Source organism: Chrysemys picta, chromosome 6, assembly GCF_011386835.1.
Source record: "Chrysemys picta bellii isolate R12L10 chromosome 6, ASM1138683v2, whole genome shotgun sequence".
Lineage (NCBI taxonomy): Eukaryota > Metazoa > Chordata > Testudines > Emydidae > Chrysemys > Chrysemys picta.
In genome coordinates this window covers 63,112,767-63,131,212 of record NC_088796.1, presented here as the reverse complement: position 1 = coordinate 63,131,212, position 18,446 = coordinate 63,112,767, and the positions used below count along the sequence as shown (strand labels likewise).

General features: G+C 41.3%; 1 protein-coding gene across 2 annotated transcripts in view; it reads left to right on the top strand.

The window, feature by feature from the left end:
* ST8SIA4 (ST8 alpha-N-acetyl-neuraminide alpha-2,8-sialyltransferase 4) overlaps positions 1-16,481 on the top strand; it is a 98,900-nt gene extending 82,419 nt beyond the window's left edge. For both annotated transcript variants that reach the window (XM_065599227.1, XM_065599228.1), the window contains exon 5: positions 11,545-16,481. In XM_065599227.1, the coding sequence (XP_065455299.1) occupies positions 11,545-11,827 (283 nt within the window). In that variant the 3' untranslated portion in view covers positions 11,828-16,481. The remainder of the gene's footprint in view (positions 1-11,544) is intronic.
* The last annotated feature ends 1,965 nt before the right edge of the window (positions 16,482-18,446 follow it).

Genomic DNA, 18,446 nt, shown 5'->3' with positions numbered 1-18,446 from the left:
ATGCCCCTACCCCATCCCTGAGCCCCCTCCTGTACCCTCAACCCCTCATTTCTGGGCACACCCCACAGGCAGCACCCCCCACTGTAGCCCTCACCCCCTCCCGCACCCCAGCCCCCTGCCCCAGCCCAGTGAAAGTGAATGAGGGTTGGGGAGAACGAGGAGGGAGAGGGACTGGAGTGAATGGGTGGTGGGGCCTCAGAAAAGGGGTGGGGTGGAGGCAGGTCCTCATGGAAGGGGCGGGGCAAAGGTATTGGTTTTGTACAATTAGAAAGTTGGCAACATGAGTGAAATTCACCCAGGGTAAGAGGAGGCCAAGGAAGGTTCCCAACAAAAAAAAAACAAAAAAAAAAAACAAATGGAAGCACCTGGTTGGGCTTCTGAGGGAAAGGCAGCAGTGTAGTAAGTAAGCAGCTTAACTCTGCAACCTCCTGCATGTGGAGAGCCTGCCACACCAATTCTGCATAGCCCTGCAACACCTGTTTCTGCTGAAACTAGATCCCTGGGTTCAGCTTCAGCCTATGTTGAGCAGGTAGCTGTATCTGTGGCTTGAAGGTCTTGAACTGACTATTGCTCAGTCTGAAGTTGTTTTCAGCTCAGGGAGCCTAGCATTTGTTAAAACAAAACACGACAATAAAAATCGTACCAGTTGTAAAATGCTGGATCAACAGAGGGAACATCTCAGAGGTCTCTCCTGCCTAAAAATGCAGGTTAATGAAAGCATTCAGAATAACACATAGTACTCTGCAATTATCATAACTACATACCATAATATTCGCTTTCTTAATTTGCTTTCATTCATACGCCTTTTAAACTAAACAGATTCCTGAGTCTTTCTCTGCTGTCTTTAAAGTGTCCATGACTCAGCCTGGAGCTGCTTTCAGCTCACTGAACCTGTCAGCTTTTTAAAACTGTGTGAGTGCAACAGGAATGATGGGGGTGGGGGGAGCGGAATGGGGAGGGGGAGGGAAGGTTCTTTTTCCTTTTAAACAAAGGCCATTTTTTTCTGAGATGAAAGAACCACCGTCCAAGCCACAGCCACTTCAGAGACTCAGACTGCAAGTCTGAAAAGGTCAATTTTAACAGAATGAATATTTTTAGGATTTTGGAGTTTCTGATGCTTTTAAGACACTTTTGATATTAAAGGCTAAATTTTGCTACTCTTACTTATGTCTGTAAACGCACGTATTCACACGAGGTCCCAATGTTGCTCTAAATTAATACAATCTGTGTATCTTAAAAAAACCCCAACCACACTACCATAAGTATGCACTCCAAACCAGCATTTCTCAAATGCGGCCACTAGGGGCTTTTCATGCAGTCACGAAAACCTCCTGGGTGGTGATGGGATGTGTGGAGGGCAATTATCGACCTTTCCCCCTCCCTCCCAGTTGCTCCTGCATGCACTGCCCTGCATCGCCTCTGGAGGGCAGTGCATGGAGCACAATGCTGATCCCTGGTCCCAGCTGCACAGCAGCGGGCTCTGACCCCAGACTTCAGCTGTGCAGCCCCCAGCTCTGACCACACAGTACGTGCGCTGACCCCCAGCTCCGGCCATGCAGGCTCACCCCCATCGCCCTGGACCCCACTGCCTTCCCTGGCCCCACATTCATTGCCCCTGGCCCCGCTGCCTCCTCCTGTGCCCCCCCCGGCTTAATTTGTCCTGGAGCTTGCTGAGAAAAGTAATATTAACAAACATACAAGTATCACTTTTCACAGCAGACTTACTAGCTAGCTGTGAAAAGTTTTGCCTTCATGTGTTTTCTTAAGTGAAGCTAAAGGTCATTACACAAAAATGTTTATAACTGCATCTACTTTTGCACAAGCAATTAATTTGCATATTTGTGTGTTTTAAATTGGCTAATGAGATATTTATTTATTTAGGGTTACCATATTTCAGCAAGCAAAAAAGAGGACGGGAGGAGCCCCGCCCTAGCCCCGCCCCTGCCCCTCCCACTTCCCGCCCCCCCAGAACCCCCAACCCTCCCCCCGTTCCTTGTCCCCTGACTGCCCCCTCCTGGGACCCCTGCCCCTAACTGCCCCCCAGGACTCCACTCCCTATCTAAGCCTCCCTGCCTCTTGTCCCCTGACTGCCCCAACCCTTATCCACACCCCCACCCCCAGACAGACCCCTGGGACTCCCACGCCCCATCCAACCACTCCCCACCCCCTGACAGCCCCCCCCAGAACTCCCAACCCATCTAAACCCCTCTGCTCCCTGTCCCCTGACTGCTCCGATCCCTCTCCGCACTCCTGCCCCCTGACAGCCCCCCCCAGAACTCCCAACCCATCTAAACCCCTCTGCTCCTTGTCCCGACTGCTCCGATCCCTCTCCGCACTCCTGCCCCCTGACAGCCCCCCCCCAGAACTCCCAACCCATCTAAACCCCTCTGCTCCCTGTCCTCTGACTGCTCCGATCCCTCTCCCCACTCCAGCCCCCTGACAGCTCCCCCCCAGAACTCCCAGCCCCCCACCCCTGTCCCCTGACTGCCCCCTCCTGGGACCCCTGCTCCTAACTGCCCTCCAGAACCCCACCCCCTACCTAAGACTCCCTGTTCCTTGTCCCCTAACTGCCCCCTCCTAAGACCCCCCCCAACTGCCCCCCAGGACCCTACCCCCTACCTGTACCCTGACTGCCCAAAACTTTCTCCACTCCCCCCAAAAAGCACCCCCCTGAATTCCCGACCCCCCCCCCCCTGTTTCTTGACTGCCCCCTCCAGAACCTCCCTGCCCCTTCTCCTGCCCCCTGGCCCCCTTACCCTGCTGCTCAGAACAGGGTGTTGGGCTCTGTGCGAGCCGAGCCGGACACGTGGCTGCGCTCCCCAGCACAACAAAACCCGGTCCCTGGCCCTACACAGTGCTGCCGGACCGGGCTGCAGGAGGAGGAGCTGCCGGCTCAGAATGCAGGGCGGATCCGGCTCCCCTACAGCTGCTCCGGAGTCCAGCCCGGGACTTTCCTGCAGCCCTCCCAGCTGCTCGCTCTGCTCTGCCGGGGGAGGGGGGAAATCCCGGACATTTTGAGTGCTTTACAAATTCCCCCCGGACGCTATTTTTAGCACAAAAAGGAGGACATGTCCGGGTAAATCCGGACGAATGGTAACCCTAATTTATTAAACTGGATCTTTTTAAGTACAAATGATCAGATATATGTCTACATGGCCTGTTTTGCCTATGCTGTTACCTGATAATTAGAACAGCTACATGCATAGGGTTACCATCCGCCCTGCATTCTGAGCCGGCAGCTCCTCCTCCTGCAGCCCGGTCCGGCAGCACTGTGCAGGGCCAGGGACCGGGTTTTGTTGTGCTGGGGAGCGCAGCAGTCAGGGGACAGGGAGCAGAGGGGTTTAGATGGGTTGGGAGTTCTGGGGGGGGCTGTCAGGGGGCAGGAGTGCGGAGAGGGATCGGAGCAGTCGGGACAAGGAGCAGAGGGGTTTAGATGGGTTGGGAGTTCTGGGGGGGGGCTGTCAGGGGGCAGGAGTGCGGAGAGGGATCGGAGCAGTCAGGGGACAGGGAGCAGAGGGGTTTAGATGGGTTGGGAGTTCTGGGGGGGCTGTCAGGGGGTGGGGAGTGGTTGGATGGGGCGTGGGAGTCCCAGGGGTCTGTCTGGGGGTAGGGGTGTGGATAAGGGTTGGGGCAGTCAGGGGACAAGAGGCAGGGAGGCTCTCTTAATGGCTCTCCATGCGTCTCTGGACCCTCTCAGCTGTCGGGCTTGGACGGAAACATTGCCTGAGGGTAGTGAGAGAATGGGTTATCGGTGAGGTGGGGGTGGGCGTGAGCCCGGTCAATAGGGGCAACCCCTACCAAGATCTGAGCCTTTTCTCACACGCCCGTTAGAGCTCGACATTATGCTGTTTGGGACCCCTCTTTGAGAAAAGCCTCTGGATTGCAAGTCCAACCGCTACCTCCTCGTGGTGAGAGTCGGTAACTGGCTTGGATAGCCAGGCGGATTGTGGAGGACGAACCCACATCCCACATTCAGTGGGGTGTGGGACGGGGTTGGGCAGCCCCATATGGTGCCACATGGATGCCCCCCTGGTAAGGGTAGCCTCCCCCAGGTACGGGTTGACTCCCCCTGGAAAGGGTTAGTTTCCCCCTGAGAAGGGTAAATCTTTTAGCTATGGAAAAAAGTAATTTATATTTTTATACCGGATTGGCGCTGGACCGGGTTAATAATGCCCCCGCTGTTGGCTTTGATGCCCCGGCCGACAGTGTTAAATATATTAGGGGTGTGATCAGGGTCGCTGGACCAATGGATAAAATGGTGTGGACTATAATGAAGTCTCATGAGAATGAGAGTGAGAATCAAGTCCTCCCAGTGGAGCATGGAGAGGAGGTAGAGGAGAATGTTTGTGATGATCGTGGTGAGGAGATTTTATCTATCTTACCGATGGTTTTTACAAGGGACACTTTTAATGATTTAACTATGGACAGTTTTAATCCAGATTTTAAGTATTTAAGTACATTTGATGATCCATATGTTAGGGAATCGGGATATCTTAATGCTCATTTAGTTAATGGGTCTAGTTTATTAAATAGTTTTAGACCAAGTACTGATTTTAATAGGGATCGTAATAAGGATCTTAACAGTACTGGTAGTAATATAAATATATTAGAAAGTAGTTCGTGGAAGGATGGGGTTTTTTATTTAGAGTATCCCGTTGATAGTTGTAATTGTCCAATATGTCCCCAGATATTACCAACATTTGGTAAATGGGCCAAACACATTAATGTGGTTCATAAAAGTAAAGCCATACGAGTTGTATGTAGTAAATGTGGAAAATCTTCTCAATATCGTAATATAGCTAGCCACTACCCCAAGTGCATACCCAAGAAGGCGGATACCCCAATGAAGAGCCATACATGCTCGGTCTGTGGGCTTGGTTTTCATACTAGATCTGGATTGAGCCAACACTGTAGACATAGACACCCTGCTGTGAGGAATGAGCAAAGAAAAGAAGATATGGCTGCTAAAAGTAAGATCAAAGAGGGATCGATTAGATCTCGTATATGGACCAAAGATGAGGTTGCGCAGCTTATACAGTTGGAAAGGAAATATATTGGGAAAAGGAATATAAATAAATGTATTGAGAGCGAGATGAGGACCAAAACGAATAAACAAATATCAGATAAAAGACGAGAATTAGCAAAGAAGAAGTTAGTGGTAACAGGAGATAGGGAGGAAGTGACTGAGGTAGAGGACATTAGAGTAAATATATTAGAAATTCCGCCCCCAAGAGAGAGGATTTTCCCACTAAAAGGACATCCAGAAGTGGATTTAGTGGAGAAAATATGTAAACGGGGAAAACAAAGTAGGGAGGGAAGAGAAATAATAAATAGTTTAGGGGAAATTGAAGGATTATTAAAGGAGGATTTAACAAAAGCTCTCGGATGGGCAATGTTGGAAAAATTATGTTATTCATTAGTAGAGGGAAAGGACCCTAGAAATGAAAGTCAAATAGAGTTGAGGAATAAAGGAAAAGGGAAGATGAGAAAGGAGGGGAGAAGGAAGCAATTTAATGCAAGTAGGAGATATGCTACAAAGAAAGCTAAGTATAAATTCTATCAACAATTATTTGATAAGGATAGAAGAAGATTGACTCGCATTATAATGGGAGAGCCAGATAAGGCTAAGTGTGCTATCCCTATGAAAGAAATTGAGGAATACTATGTAAATATTTTGGGAACAATTGGACATGGTAATATGATAGGGTGGCCATCATCCACAGAGAATGTGGATAATGATATATTAATGAGTCCGATCTCTGTGGATGAGATTAGAATAGCTTTAAGAGAAATAAGAAAAGATAGTGCTCCTGGCCCAGATAAAGTAAAAGTGAGCAATTTGTGGGATATTTTTAATTTAGACTCCTTAATACTTACAAAAATTTTTAATATATGGTTTCTAAATAGACAGGTACCAGATGAATTTAAGAAAAATAGAACGATTTTAATACCAAAGACACAAGATGAGGAGGAAATGAAGAAGTTAACATCTTGGAGACCATTGACAATTGGGTCAGTTTGGATTAGAATCTATACCAAAATATTAGCAAAAAGACTGGTGGAAACAGTTAAGATATGTAGTAGACAAAAAGGGTTTATATCCGCCCCTGGGTGTGAGGAAAATATTGCTATATTAGATAATTTTATTAAAGGGGCTAAACGAAATGGGAATGAAATTGCAATAGTGTTTGTAGATCTGGCTAAAGCATTTGATTCTGTGAGACACGGACATATAATAGCCGGGTTGAGAAGATTTGGTATAGATGAACATTTTATAGATATTATTAGGGACCTTTATGATAATTGCACAACTAGGGTATGGGTGGGTGATGAAGCTACTGAGTCTATTTTAATTAGGAGGGGGGTCAAGCAGGGTGACCCGTTGTCCCCAATTTTGTTTAATATTGCTATGGATCCCCTTTTAACTAGATTAGAAGTAGAAGGAAGTGGTTTTTATGTTAAGGGTAATAGTGTCACGTCATTGGCTTTTGCCGATGATGTGGCAATTTTAAGTAGCTCATATAAAGGAATGATCAAAAATTTGGGTATTTTAGAGGAGTTTTGTAAAAATATTAATCTCTCTGTTAATGTGAAGAAAACGAAAGGCTTTCATATTTTAACTAAACATAAAACCTATGTAGTTAATCCTAAGGATAATTGGCAGATAGGGTCAGAGGAGATGGAATATGTTCAACCAGGGGATTTTGAAAAATATTTAGGAGCTAGAATAGAACCCTGGATAGGTGTAGGGGGACCGGTACTTAAAGAAAAATTGAAAGATTGGAGTGAGAATTTAATTAAGGCCCCATTAAAACCGGCCCAAAAAATATTAATTTTACAGACATACATCTTACCGAAGCTATTTTATAATCTTCTTTTAATAGAACCCCCTTTTAATCTTTTAGATGATCTTGATGTGTTAGTTAGAAAAATAGTTAAAGAGATTTTACATTTACCTCAGTGTACCACAGATGGGATATTTTATTCTAGAGGTAGGGATGGTGGTTTAGCTCTCACTAAGTTTAGTGTGCAAATCCCAAATATGTTAATTCATAAATGGAGGAGACATATTGTCTCGAGAGATGATTGGATGGACCTATCTTATCTATATGCAGGAGAAAATCTTGTGGATAAAATATTGTTATTTAGTGCAGTAACATCTCATCCCAAGAAATGGAGGGAAGAGGAATTTTTAAGATGGTCGGAACTGAGATGTCAGGGAATAGGGATAAAATATTTTTAAAATGATTTAATTAGTAATTCGATTTTTAGAAACTCTAGTAAAGTTAAATCGTCAGCGTATATCGCAGCATTGCAGCTTAGGGCAAATAGTTATCCTACTAGGGAGACATTAGCAAGAGGAAGAGGAGGTGTGAATGCTCTTTGTAGATGGTGCGGTAAAGTGCGGGAGACTGTTCCCCATATCTCAGGACAATGTTATAAGACTAAGAATGCTAGGATAAAAAGGCATAATAGAGTAGTGTCTGCAGTTGTAGATAAGGTTGGTAAATTAGGGTGGAAGGCAATAATAGAGCCCCATTTGAGAAATAGTAAGGGTGAGTTAAGAAAGCCGGATATTATATTTATAAAAGGAGATACAGCAGTGGTGGTTGATGTTACAGTGCGATGGGAGGATAATGCCGGAAGTTTGGAACAAGCCCACAGTGAGAAGGTGGCTTATTATCTTGAGTTAGAGGAAGAAATTAAAAACTTAACGGGAGGTAAAAATATCCACTTCTTTGGTTTTGTGCTTGGGGCGCGTGGCAAGTGGAGTGAAGGGAATAATGATTTGTTACAATTATTGGGAATGGACAGAAGTAAAAATTTTAAGGAGAGTATATGTAGACTTGTTTTATATTCCACTATTGGTATGATGGCTATATTCAGTGACAGGTAAAGATCCCGGAGCTTCCATTCCGTGTATCTTGCCAAAACTAAATTTTAGCTATTTTGGTTTCCATGCTCTAAATTTTCAAATTTTTAATATTGTTTTGAACATTAACATATTTAGTGTTATTTAATATCTGTCCTTCAATAGAATGGTTTTAACTATATAATAAATACTTATTAATGGATGAAATTCCAATTTAAATTATTAGTTTATTTATTTTTTTTAACTACTGGATGTGGATGCGGACTGGCCGCGTATAGTAACCAGGAAAGGGCAGGTAGTCACGCCTGTACATAAATAGGGAGTGGAGTCCTGGGGGGCAGTTAGGGGCAGGGGTCCCAGGAGGGGGTAGTCAGGGGACAAGGAACGGGGGGAGGGTTGGGGGTTCTGGGGGCGGGAAGTGGGAGGGGCAGGGGCGGGGCTAGGGCGGGGCTCCTCCCGTCCTCTTTTTTGCTTGCTGAAATATGGTAACCCTAAATAAATAAATATCTCATTAGCCAATTTAAAACACACAAATATGCAAATTAATTGCTTGTGCAAAAGTAGATGCAGTTATAAACATTTTTGTGTAATGACCTTTAGCTTCACTTAAGAAAACACATGAAGGCAAAACTTTTCACAGCTAGCTAGTAAGTCTGCTGTGAAAAGTGATACTTGTATGTTTGTTAATATTACTTTTCTCAGCAAGCTCCAGGACAAATTAAGCCGGGGGGGGGGCACAGGAGGAGGCAGCGGGGCCAGGGGCAATGAATGTGGGGCCAGGGAAGGCAGTGGGGTCCAGGGCGATGGGGGTGAGCCTGCATGGCCGGAGCTGGGGGTCAGCGCACGTACTGTGTGGTCAGAGCTGGGGGCTGCACAGCTGAAGTCTGGGGTCAGAGCCCGCTGCTGTGCAGCTGGGACCAGGGATCAGCATTGTGCTCCATGCACTGCCCTCCAGAGTCGATGCAGGGCAGTGCATGCAGGAGCAACTGGGAGGGAGGGGGAAAGGTCGATAATTGCCCTCCACACATCCCATCACCACCCAGGAGGTTTGGGTGTAGTCCACCCAACTTCCATTTGTGTCTTTGAAAACACCCCCTGGTTCCTAAAATCTATATTTAGGTACCTATGTAAAAGTGACCTGATTTTCAGTGGAGCGAGCAAACATAATCCCATTAACTTCAGTGGAATGTATGGATATTCAGCATAAAAATCAGACCACTTTTGTTTGTTTCAATTAATAATAAAACTAGGCTCTTGTTTAGCACTTTTCATCCAGAGATCCCCACATCTTTTGCAAAGGAGGGTAAATGTCATTAGCCCAGTTTTATAGATGGGGAAACTTTTAAGTAAATATATATGAGCAAGACAAAATGTAACTCTTGGTCTGCAGTTATGAGAGCTGTGCAGTACTGTTATGCCTTGCACTTCATGTTTTCATTCACTTGTTTTTTAGGCAAGAATGATATGTGAAACAGCCTCTGTGCTTGTCAAAGGTTCAGTGTGAGGCTGGTCTGCTTGGGTAGTAGAATGGCAAGCTAGTGTGGAGGTAAAGGTTTATCATTAGAGAATAACATGCTGTCTTTATTGTTCAATGGACGGAGCTTGCCTTGAGAGCTTGTTAGAATTTGGAACTCAAACTCATGTGCCTGGCCTCTCTTTAACCTGGTGTTAATATAAAAATTAATATAGCTTAGAAGAAAATAAGCTGACCTAATGAGTCATTGTCAGTGTAGCTGTAATGTTATGTCAGTGTAGCTGTAATGTTATGTGGATTAGTTCCATTGGCCCTAACAAAAGTGTTTCCTTTTTCATAAACCTGTGAATTGCTGGCACATCCATCTCTTAAAAACAGACTTTGGCAAACCTGAATAGAACCAAGAAAATAAAATTCTGTCAAAACATGGTTCAACTCAGTGCCTTCTCCCAGAATACAGTTCCCTCAGTTTATTCAAAATGTACCAGAAAACAGATGTGAATGGTCTTCCAATGGAGTGTCATCAGTCAGGATTTCTTTTTGGCACGCAAGAAAAAAAGCCTAAATTTAGCTGATTCTTCACATTCTTGTGTTTCTTTCTCTGTCACTCTTTGCATCAACTTTCGCAGTTGAGAGGCTCTATCTCATTGCCAACATATGCTTAAAAAAACCTGAGAAACCTGTGATTAATGACATCCAGAACTAAGCCTGCCAAGATGTATGTTTGTCTCTGTTGCGTTTGGAAGGAGAGCTTGCTGAAAACCAAAGAAACAGTGTAACTACAACATTGCACAGTATTTTAGATTAGAAATTAGATACATCACCTTTTGGTAACATCTTGATTTCGCGCACAGATTTGTCTATCAAGTCTGCAAAAGCATGTTCAGATTTATGAGGGTTTTGTTAGTAAGTATAAAGATATCGATCAAGGATAGAGGTAGTTCATTTTAATGGTGAATTTATAAAAAAAGTTGCAATCCTTGTGATGGGGAAAAGGAATAGTCTCAAATTTGTAGTAAACATGCAAACAAGTTAAAGGGTCAGATTACTTTAATAAAAATGTCCTTTATTTTTCAATGAAACAATGAATCAGATTTTACAAAAATACAGTTTTGCCTTCATGTGTTTTCTTAAGTGAAGCTAAAGGTCATTACACAAAAATGTTTATAACTGCATCTACTTTTGCACAAGCAATTAATTTGCATATTTGTGTGTTTTAAATTGGCTAATGAGATATTTGTTTATTAAACTGGATCTTTCTAAGTACAAATGATCAGATATATGTCTACATGACCCGTTTTGCCTATGCTGTTACCTGATAATTAGAACAGCTACATGCATATTTTTGAAGAATAGTCTAAAAGACTTTGGCCCAAAGATTTGAACTATTTTATAGTCAAAGTGAACTATTTAAACATTTGTTTGGCACAGATACTTCCTCCTATCTTAGTGTTTAACTATAGCAAATGATCCTGATTAGTAGGTGCTAATCTTGAATCAGTGGTTCCCAAACTTTTCCATACCATGACCCATCTCACAACAAAAAAAAAACTTAAGGCCCTGTCTCATTAAGAAAGAAGGTGTAGTTGTTACCCTCTGGACCTGTTAACAATGCCCCTGAGGGTGGCAGTCCCCATCACCTAGGTAAACTGGTATTCTAGGTCTTCCCCTCATCTAATGTCTATGAAATAATGTAAAAAGAGTGTCTTTTCAAAATGAATGAAATCTCCTTTTATAGCTTTTGGAGCTGGCAGTTCCAGAACTCAAGTGGTTACTGCATTTTGTCTTGGAATTCCTAACTCCTAGTATACAGCTGAGCCAATGTAAAGCTTCAGTTCAGGAGCAATACCTTGTGTTGGTCAAGGCTTCAACTTCCTCCTCCAAAAAGAAAGTTAACCCCTTTTAAAAACTTGTGAACTCCTTTCTCACACAAGTGAGCAGTTACCTACACAGGTCATACCACTGAAAATTAATGGAACTACTTTTGCAAGTAACTGCTCACCATCTTGCCCTAAAGGAGAAGAAACCAGCTAATCTGTATATATCTATTCCAAGGAAATGAATGAAGCCCATAAAAACATGCATGAAAGAAAAATAATGTATATAATGAAGATAAACTAAGTGCATTTCACAAGTTTTGTTTACAAGGAGTTGTATGTACATTTCATGACTTGTCTTTTTCTTGTTTGCTTTGTAGTTACTGGCTGACAAACAAGGTCCACATCAAACGACCCAGCACCGGTCTCCTCATGTACACGCTCACTACCAGATTTTGTGATGAAATTCACCTGTATGGGTTTTGGCCTTTCCCAAAGGATTTCTATGGAAAACCAGTCAAATATCATTACTACGATGATCTAAAATATCGATACTTTTCTAATGCCAGCCCTCATAGGATGCCATTAGAGTTTAAAACTTTACATATGTTACATAACCAAGGAGCACTGAAATTAACAACAGGGAAATGTGTACAGCAATAAAGCACATGTAAAGTACAATATAAAGTACAGAATAGTCACTTCATCATAAAGATGTTGTGAAAAGGCAATGGGATCCAACAGAGGATATATTTCAATACCCACTAAGCCATTGGGAAAAGGAAGCTTACCTGAAGTCCATGACCAGCTGATATTATACCTGTAAAGTGCTATAAAACTAAGATATCTTGACTGCAAGGGTTCAAGTAAGTGCCACTTTCACTAAGAACAAAGCTTGAATGTATAATCAGTAGTGTTTACAAGATCCAATGATGCATTCATCGTCAATTAAAGAAGAAGCAAATAGTCCATTAAATGCTGACTTGCCACCACAAAATTGAGCAGCTTATAGAAGAAATACCCAACAGATGGAATCTGTCCTTGGGGAAATAAAACAGCCTTCGTCATCAGAAATCATGGTGGAATTAGTGGAGAAAGTGATGTCCATAAGATTAAATAGAGCAAGTAAATGCCTTCAGTCAGGGGACTGTTTGACCTTGTATTATAACCTCATTGTTTTGTTGGTGTTTTTTCTGATTGCTGTTTTATTCATTTGGGTATTGGAATCCTTAAAGGATTTTATGAGGACAATAGGAACAATTAAAAATAAAATCTTCAAAGAGTTGTATTTGAAGAAATAAGTTCTTATTGGGGGGAAATCAAATACTTAAAAAGTATTTATGTTGTATCCTGCTGTTGCACAACTCTAAACCTCCAGATTGCTTTTTTTAACTACGGTTGTCAGTACCAGCTAAACAGAACCACTATGAGATTGCTAATTTTGAGCCATTCTTACGGAAAAGTTTCTGTTGTCAACTGGAGAGGATGTACTTAATAAGAAGGTGCCCTTACATTTGGTACCAAAGATTACACTGATTTTTTTGTATACAAATACCTTTGTTTTTCTTTTCATGCAGAAAACGTACATTTAGTACTGTGTTGCTGTGGTGCTGAAGGAAAAATGTTTCTGGGTATTGTTGTTTACTGCAATATATGTTGCCTACTTTGTTTGAATGAAGAGCCTCAAACAAATTCCCTAAGCTGACTTTGTCTCAAGTGATTTGTTCTTTAGAAATATCCAAATTGTTTTTATTCCATGCACTTAAACATGAGTGTGATTTTTATTTCCATTGGAGCAAAATTCAGTTTTTAATTACTGTAATAAAAACATTATGACATAGTCAATGGGAGGTTTTAATTATTTGGAATCTGTTTTCTTTTAACCAAGATGACAAAGAATTAATGTAGCAAAATTTTGCAATATGTAATATCCCTGTCATATTGGAATGGGTAAAAAAAACTGAATGGAAAATAAAGCATAAATTGAACAAAGTCCTTTTTAAATCTAAATTTCTCACAGTGTTGGACAATATACCTGTCTTGTATCAGTCCAACATGTTGATAAGTAACTGATGCAAATAGCACATTGTTGTATTATTCCAATATCAGTTCTTTACTTCCAAACCTCATTCATTCATTTTATTACTCAGAATAACTGGTCTTGTCCTGTACTTGTCCAAGAAAGAGATTTAGCAGTGGCAGAAGGAGAATCTTCAGGATCTAGTACAGAAGAGTCTGTAATACCATTTCTTAGTCTGTTCATATCACAGACTTGGGTAATTAGAGTGATTGAATGCATTGGAGTTAAGTAAAATCAGAATATTTCCTTTTTAGAATGTGTATATCAGGAAACTTAACACCTGATACATGAGTAAAAAGGGGAAGAGCTAGTTTAAAGAACTTTACTCACACCTTGGTAGAGGAATGACTGTAGCCAAGTGAAGACCCCCCCTGATCCCAACTGCTGGTCTTGGACGTGATGGTTCTAGTGGAATGAGCTCCATATCATACTTTCACTCTGATTGCTCCCTAATGACAGTGGGGTCTGAAGCCTGATTATGTCTCCAGTCATGTGTGTCAGGCTCCAGAACTAGCACTTAAGAAAGTTCTAAGAGCATATCTTTGCCTTGTTGACTAACTCCTCCTTCCTCCCCCCTGCATCTATACAACACATGGTGGGTTTTAGCCCTAAAGGATAAATTTTGTTCCTAATTTGAGGGTCCAGGATTCATTACACATGGCAGGGGAAAGTCTATGATCATGCAAGTCCACTAGCCAGACTCCCCTCAGAGGAGGACACAGAACTTATTACTGCAGCTAACAGACTGAGGTTTGAAGGCACAGCTGTCCATCTCATAGACATAATCAACATTTCTCTCCTGCCCCCACCAAGCTTTCCTGCACAACAGTTGTTTGCTTTGGCTTTGTGCTGGGGTCCAGGATTTGGCCTACATGATCATGGATTAATACCTTTTTTGTTTTGTTTTTTTATTCCAGAAATCATAGGGGAATCACTTAGAGCTACTTGGCAGCACTGAATGGAACGTTTTTAGCTTGGGTTTGAAAAACTGCAAAACTGTGTAGGGTAAACATTAAAGATTTGCATTTTAAAACAAATATGGATGATATCCTTGTTAATGGTAAATATGCATGGAGGTTGTCTTGTTCCACCCATTATTTATAGAATGATTGACTGTCCACTGAGAGATTTACTGATATCCATCTCAGAGAAGCTCAGAGTAGTGCCTTTTTAGCTTATTCACATACCTTTATTACTACATACTTTGTGGTCTGTGAATTTGGTCTCCCTGTTGAGATGGCAGAGTCTACAATCAAAAAAGGGCTTCCTCATGGATTAAAACTGTTTTTTTTCTGCCCCATCTCAGGAAACTTTTTAATACTCCAATATGAGTTCAATGAAGATAGAGAAAGTTCAAAGTAGATGGACATGCTTTATTTCCCATTGCACAAAAAAAGAAAAATAAATCGCTTTTTTAGTAGACTTAGGGAAACCAGTGAGACCTAGAAACAGAATAGTAGATGAGTTTTTTTCTGTTCAGATTTTAAATTCAGCAGATGAAGATTGGGGGAAGTAGGCAGAATATGAATGAGTATTTAAAAGATATGCATGAGCCTATTTTGCAGTGTTCACATCTAGTTCTGTTGATGAAACTGACCCCAGTGCAGAAACCACAAACAAACCCAGTAGCTCAATGTAATGTAGGGAGATTCTTTGGTAGACTGAAGAGGGGGATTCCCAGTCCTGTGGCCATTACTGCAGCCGCCTTCTCCATGATACTGTATCTCCCTTTGTGAAGGTCAATATCCGGTAAATCATCTCCTCATCAGCAGATCCATGGATGCCAGCCCATCCCTGGCCTGCCATGCCCTGCTCCTAAACACTGCTGCACAAGGATTACAAAGCTGATGTCCATAATGTACAGGGCTGCCCCTGGACCTCCATTCAAATTCCCCAAATCCTCCCCTTCCTTAACAGTGAAATCACACTGCTTCCACTATGTGACCCTCTTTTTCCTGTAGAGGTTGATGAAGGATTGGCCTCATAGAACTTATGTGGAGGTTTAAATAGGTCATAGGGCCTATGCAGGGGAATGGATTTCACTGTGTGGTTCTTCAACTCACAGTACAACAATCTAGCTCAAATCTGCATAGCAGCTTTGGATGAGTTCTGTTGTTTTCATCTCCCCACACTGCTTACAGAACTGCTAATATAAACATCCATTGTAATTATTGCCCAACACTTATCGCTGACTTATGTTAACTAGAGAAAATAATGGACAAGTCGCCCACGTGCTATAATGATACCTGATTTGGTGGAGAAATGAAACTGGGCATCAGATTAAGCCGCTTATGAATGAGGAATGGTCTCAAATGACTGACTTCTTCCTACACAAGATGTAGCAATCACCAGTAATGATTCTAGCAAATATGTTTAAAAAAGAATAATAATTGAAAACAAAATTCTGGAAACTGTCTGTTATGTTGCCAGAATCTTGAGGCAGATCTACAGTGAGACAAAGTTAGCAGAGGAATTCGTTTTCATTCAGACACATTTGTTGTAAATGATTTATAAACTAGTATTTTCACATTTCTTTGGCAGGGACCCTCTCTCCTGTGGTTTAATGGAGAATAATGGATAATATATTTGCTTGTTAAGTTTGCAGCTTTGGGCCAGTTCTCCCTCTCCCACTCACCAAGTCTAACATCTACTGAATGTGTCCAGCCTTGAAAGGGTTTGGGCAATTTGATGTGTTTTGCAAACTGAACCACAATTAATAAATCCTACCCTGAAATAAACTTCTCATTAAAAATAAAATCAACACGCTCATTAGGATGACGACTTGTTTGAATTGACGGCAATTTGCAGATAAATAAACCTGTGGGTTCAGTACATTTTTTTTTCTTTTTAGGGTCTGATCCTGTGAAGTGCTGAGCGCTCGTTGCTCTCATTGAGTTCACTGAGAGTTGAAGTGCTCAGAACAAATTGGCGCCTAGCCTCTTGCAGGATTTAAGCTTTATATTGCACATTAAATTTTATTGTTTTGAAGATATGCTACTTTGTGTAGGGAAAAGCACAATTGTTCTAAATGTATATAATAAAGGAAGAGAGTTTATGGAGTAGAGCATTTCTGCACAGTACTATTGCTACTGAGCAGTCACAATACCATTTGTGTAGTTTACAGTGTTAAGATGTATTCTGTCACGCTTGTCCTCTAATATTATTTTGTGTACAGCATTTGGGTATTACTGTTTTATTATTTGTATAACTGTAAAATAAATTAAACAATTTTTTTCATTTTTTTCTGTTACTTTCTTATACCGTGTTCCTATGTACTACAATCAGCCTTGAGGTTTTTTCCCACAGGTTTTTCAAATTAGTCTTAATATGTTGCAATACAAAAATCCTTTAAAATCTATCATATGTCAGGACTTAAGGATTAGAAAAACTAATCAAACATGGCCAGATTTAATATTTACAGACAGTTTAGAATATACTAGGGATGAAATCCATAGGGTTATGTAGGAATTAACGCAGTTCTATAAAAGTTACTGTAAAAACCCCTGGAGTTAATAGCAAATGTTATCATTTGCCATTGACTTGTAAGTTATACAAATAGAGAGTTTATATCCTTCCTATGGAATTGTATAGATTTAAAAAAAAAATCTGTAAAAAGTACTGTTCTGTAATAAATTTGATCATCTGTTTCCATAATGGTAGATTCAATTTGCACACACTGCTGAAGCCTGGGCATATTTGAAAAAGCCATGAAAGTCAATATTTTGCAGAGCTCTACTGTTTTCCACTGCATAGAAGTCGGACGTCCTATTTTACTGAATCCAGCCCATAGTCCTATAATATTACTGGGATTGTTTAAATGATGGTCAGTTTTTATAGGGTCAGTGGTATTGCTTTAATTACCTTCCACTATGAAGATGTATGCATACCAGATTATATAACAGTACCATGATATATGCTTGCACTATAATGAAGAGCTACTTATGCTCAGTATTCTGATCTGTTTTCTTGCACAGTTCTCAACAATGGCCTTGCCATCCTCACCTTTTTCTGCTCATTGTATTCCTTCTTGTCCTGTATTTTCTTATTCCAAAACCTATATGTATGTATATTTAACATTGTTTAATTGCTTCCTCAGAATCCTAAGAAACCCTGGTTAGCAAGAATATAAAAGACTATTTCTAAAAGAATAATGCAAAATGGAACATAATTTTCACTTTGTCTTTTTTAATGGCACCCAGATACTATGATATTAGATAGATAGCAAAGTGGAGGAGGCTGTGGGCTGAGAGGAAAAAAAAAATGTTTTCTAGGGACTAAAATTTGCCTAGGGAAAAGTGTGATGAGGAACAAACAGAATGACAAACACACCCCCTTTGTTGATCCACTGTTTTTTTGACTCTTGATCATATGGAGGACCGGTCTTATTCTCATTGAAGTAAATGCTAATTTTCTCTGAAGATCAATGGTAGAATATGGTGTTACTGGCCAAATTCTGCTCACAGTTACACCAGAGTAAATCTGAAATAACTCCATTGACATAAACTCCATTGATTCAAATTCATTGACTTATTCTATTGTTGTAACTGAGAGCAGAATCTGGTGCCATATGGTTACTAAAATGAAGAAAGTGCCTATTAATTAAAAGTCTGCCTCTTCATGGAGAACTCTTCATGTTCTAGTGTAGTGCATGGTCTAAAGATTATTGGGACTGCTTCTCATTTCCACTGGTTTTGTACCAGTAAAACCACACTAGAAACAATGGAGTTGTTCCTGATTTAAATTAATGTGAGTTTGGAATAAGAGATTATGTTGGTCTTTAAAGAGATAGGGAACCAGAATGCATAGCTTTGTGTTAGGGCTACGTGTATATCAAAGACTCTCAAGAACAAATTCAGCCCTAGAACAGATCTGTTGACATTAGATCTGATTAGAGATATTTGGAATTTCTTTCTAATTTTTTTTTCAATGAAAAATGTGGTTTCCACAAAGTTGATGTTTTCCATAGGTTTATTTATTTTACCTTCTCTCCCCCCTCAATTGGGAAAAACTAAACAAAATATTTAGTTTCATGTTGTTTTTAGCCAAATCAAAATATTTTCATTTGTCAAAGCAAATTGATACATTTCATTTCAAGTCAGTTTAACAAACTGTGTCCATCTGAGCTGCCACACTTCCTCATGGGAGTTGTAGTTTAGGTACCTCATGTCCCCATTCTTACCTATGGCCTTGGCCCCTTGGCCT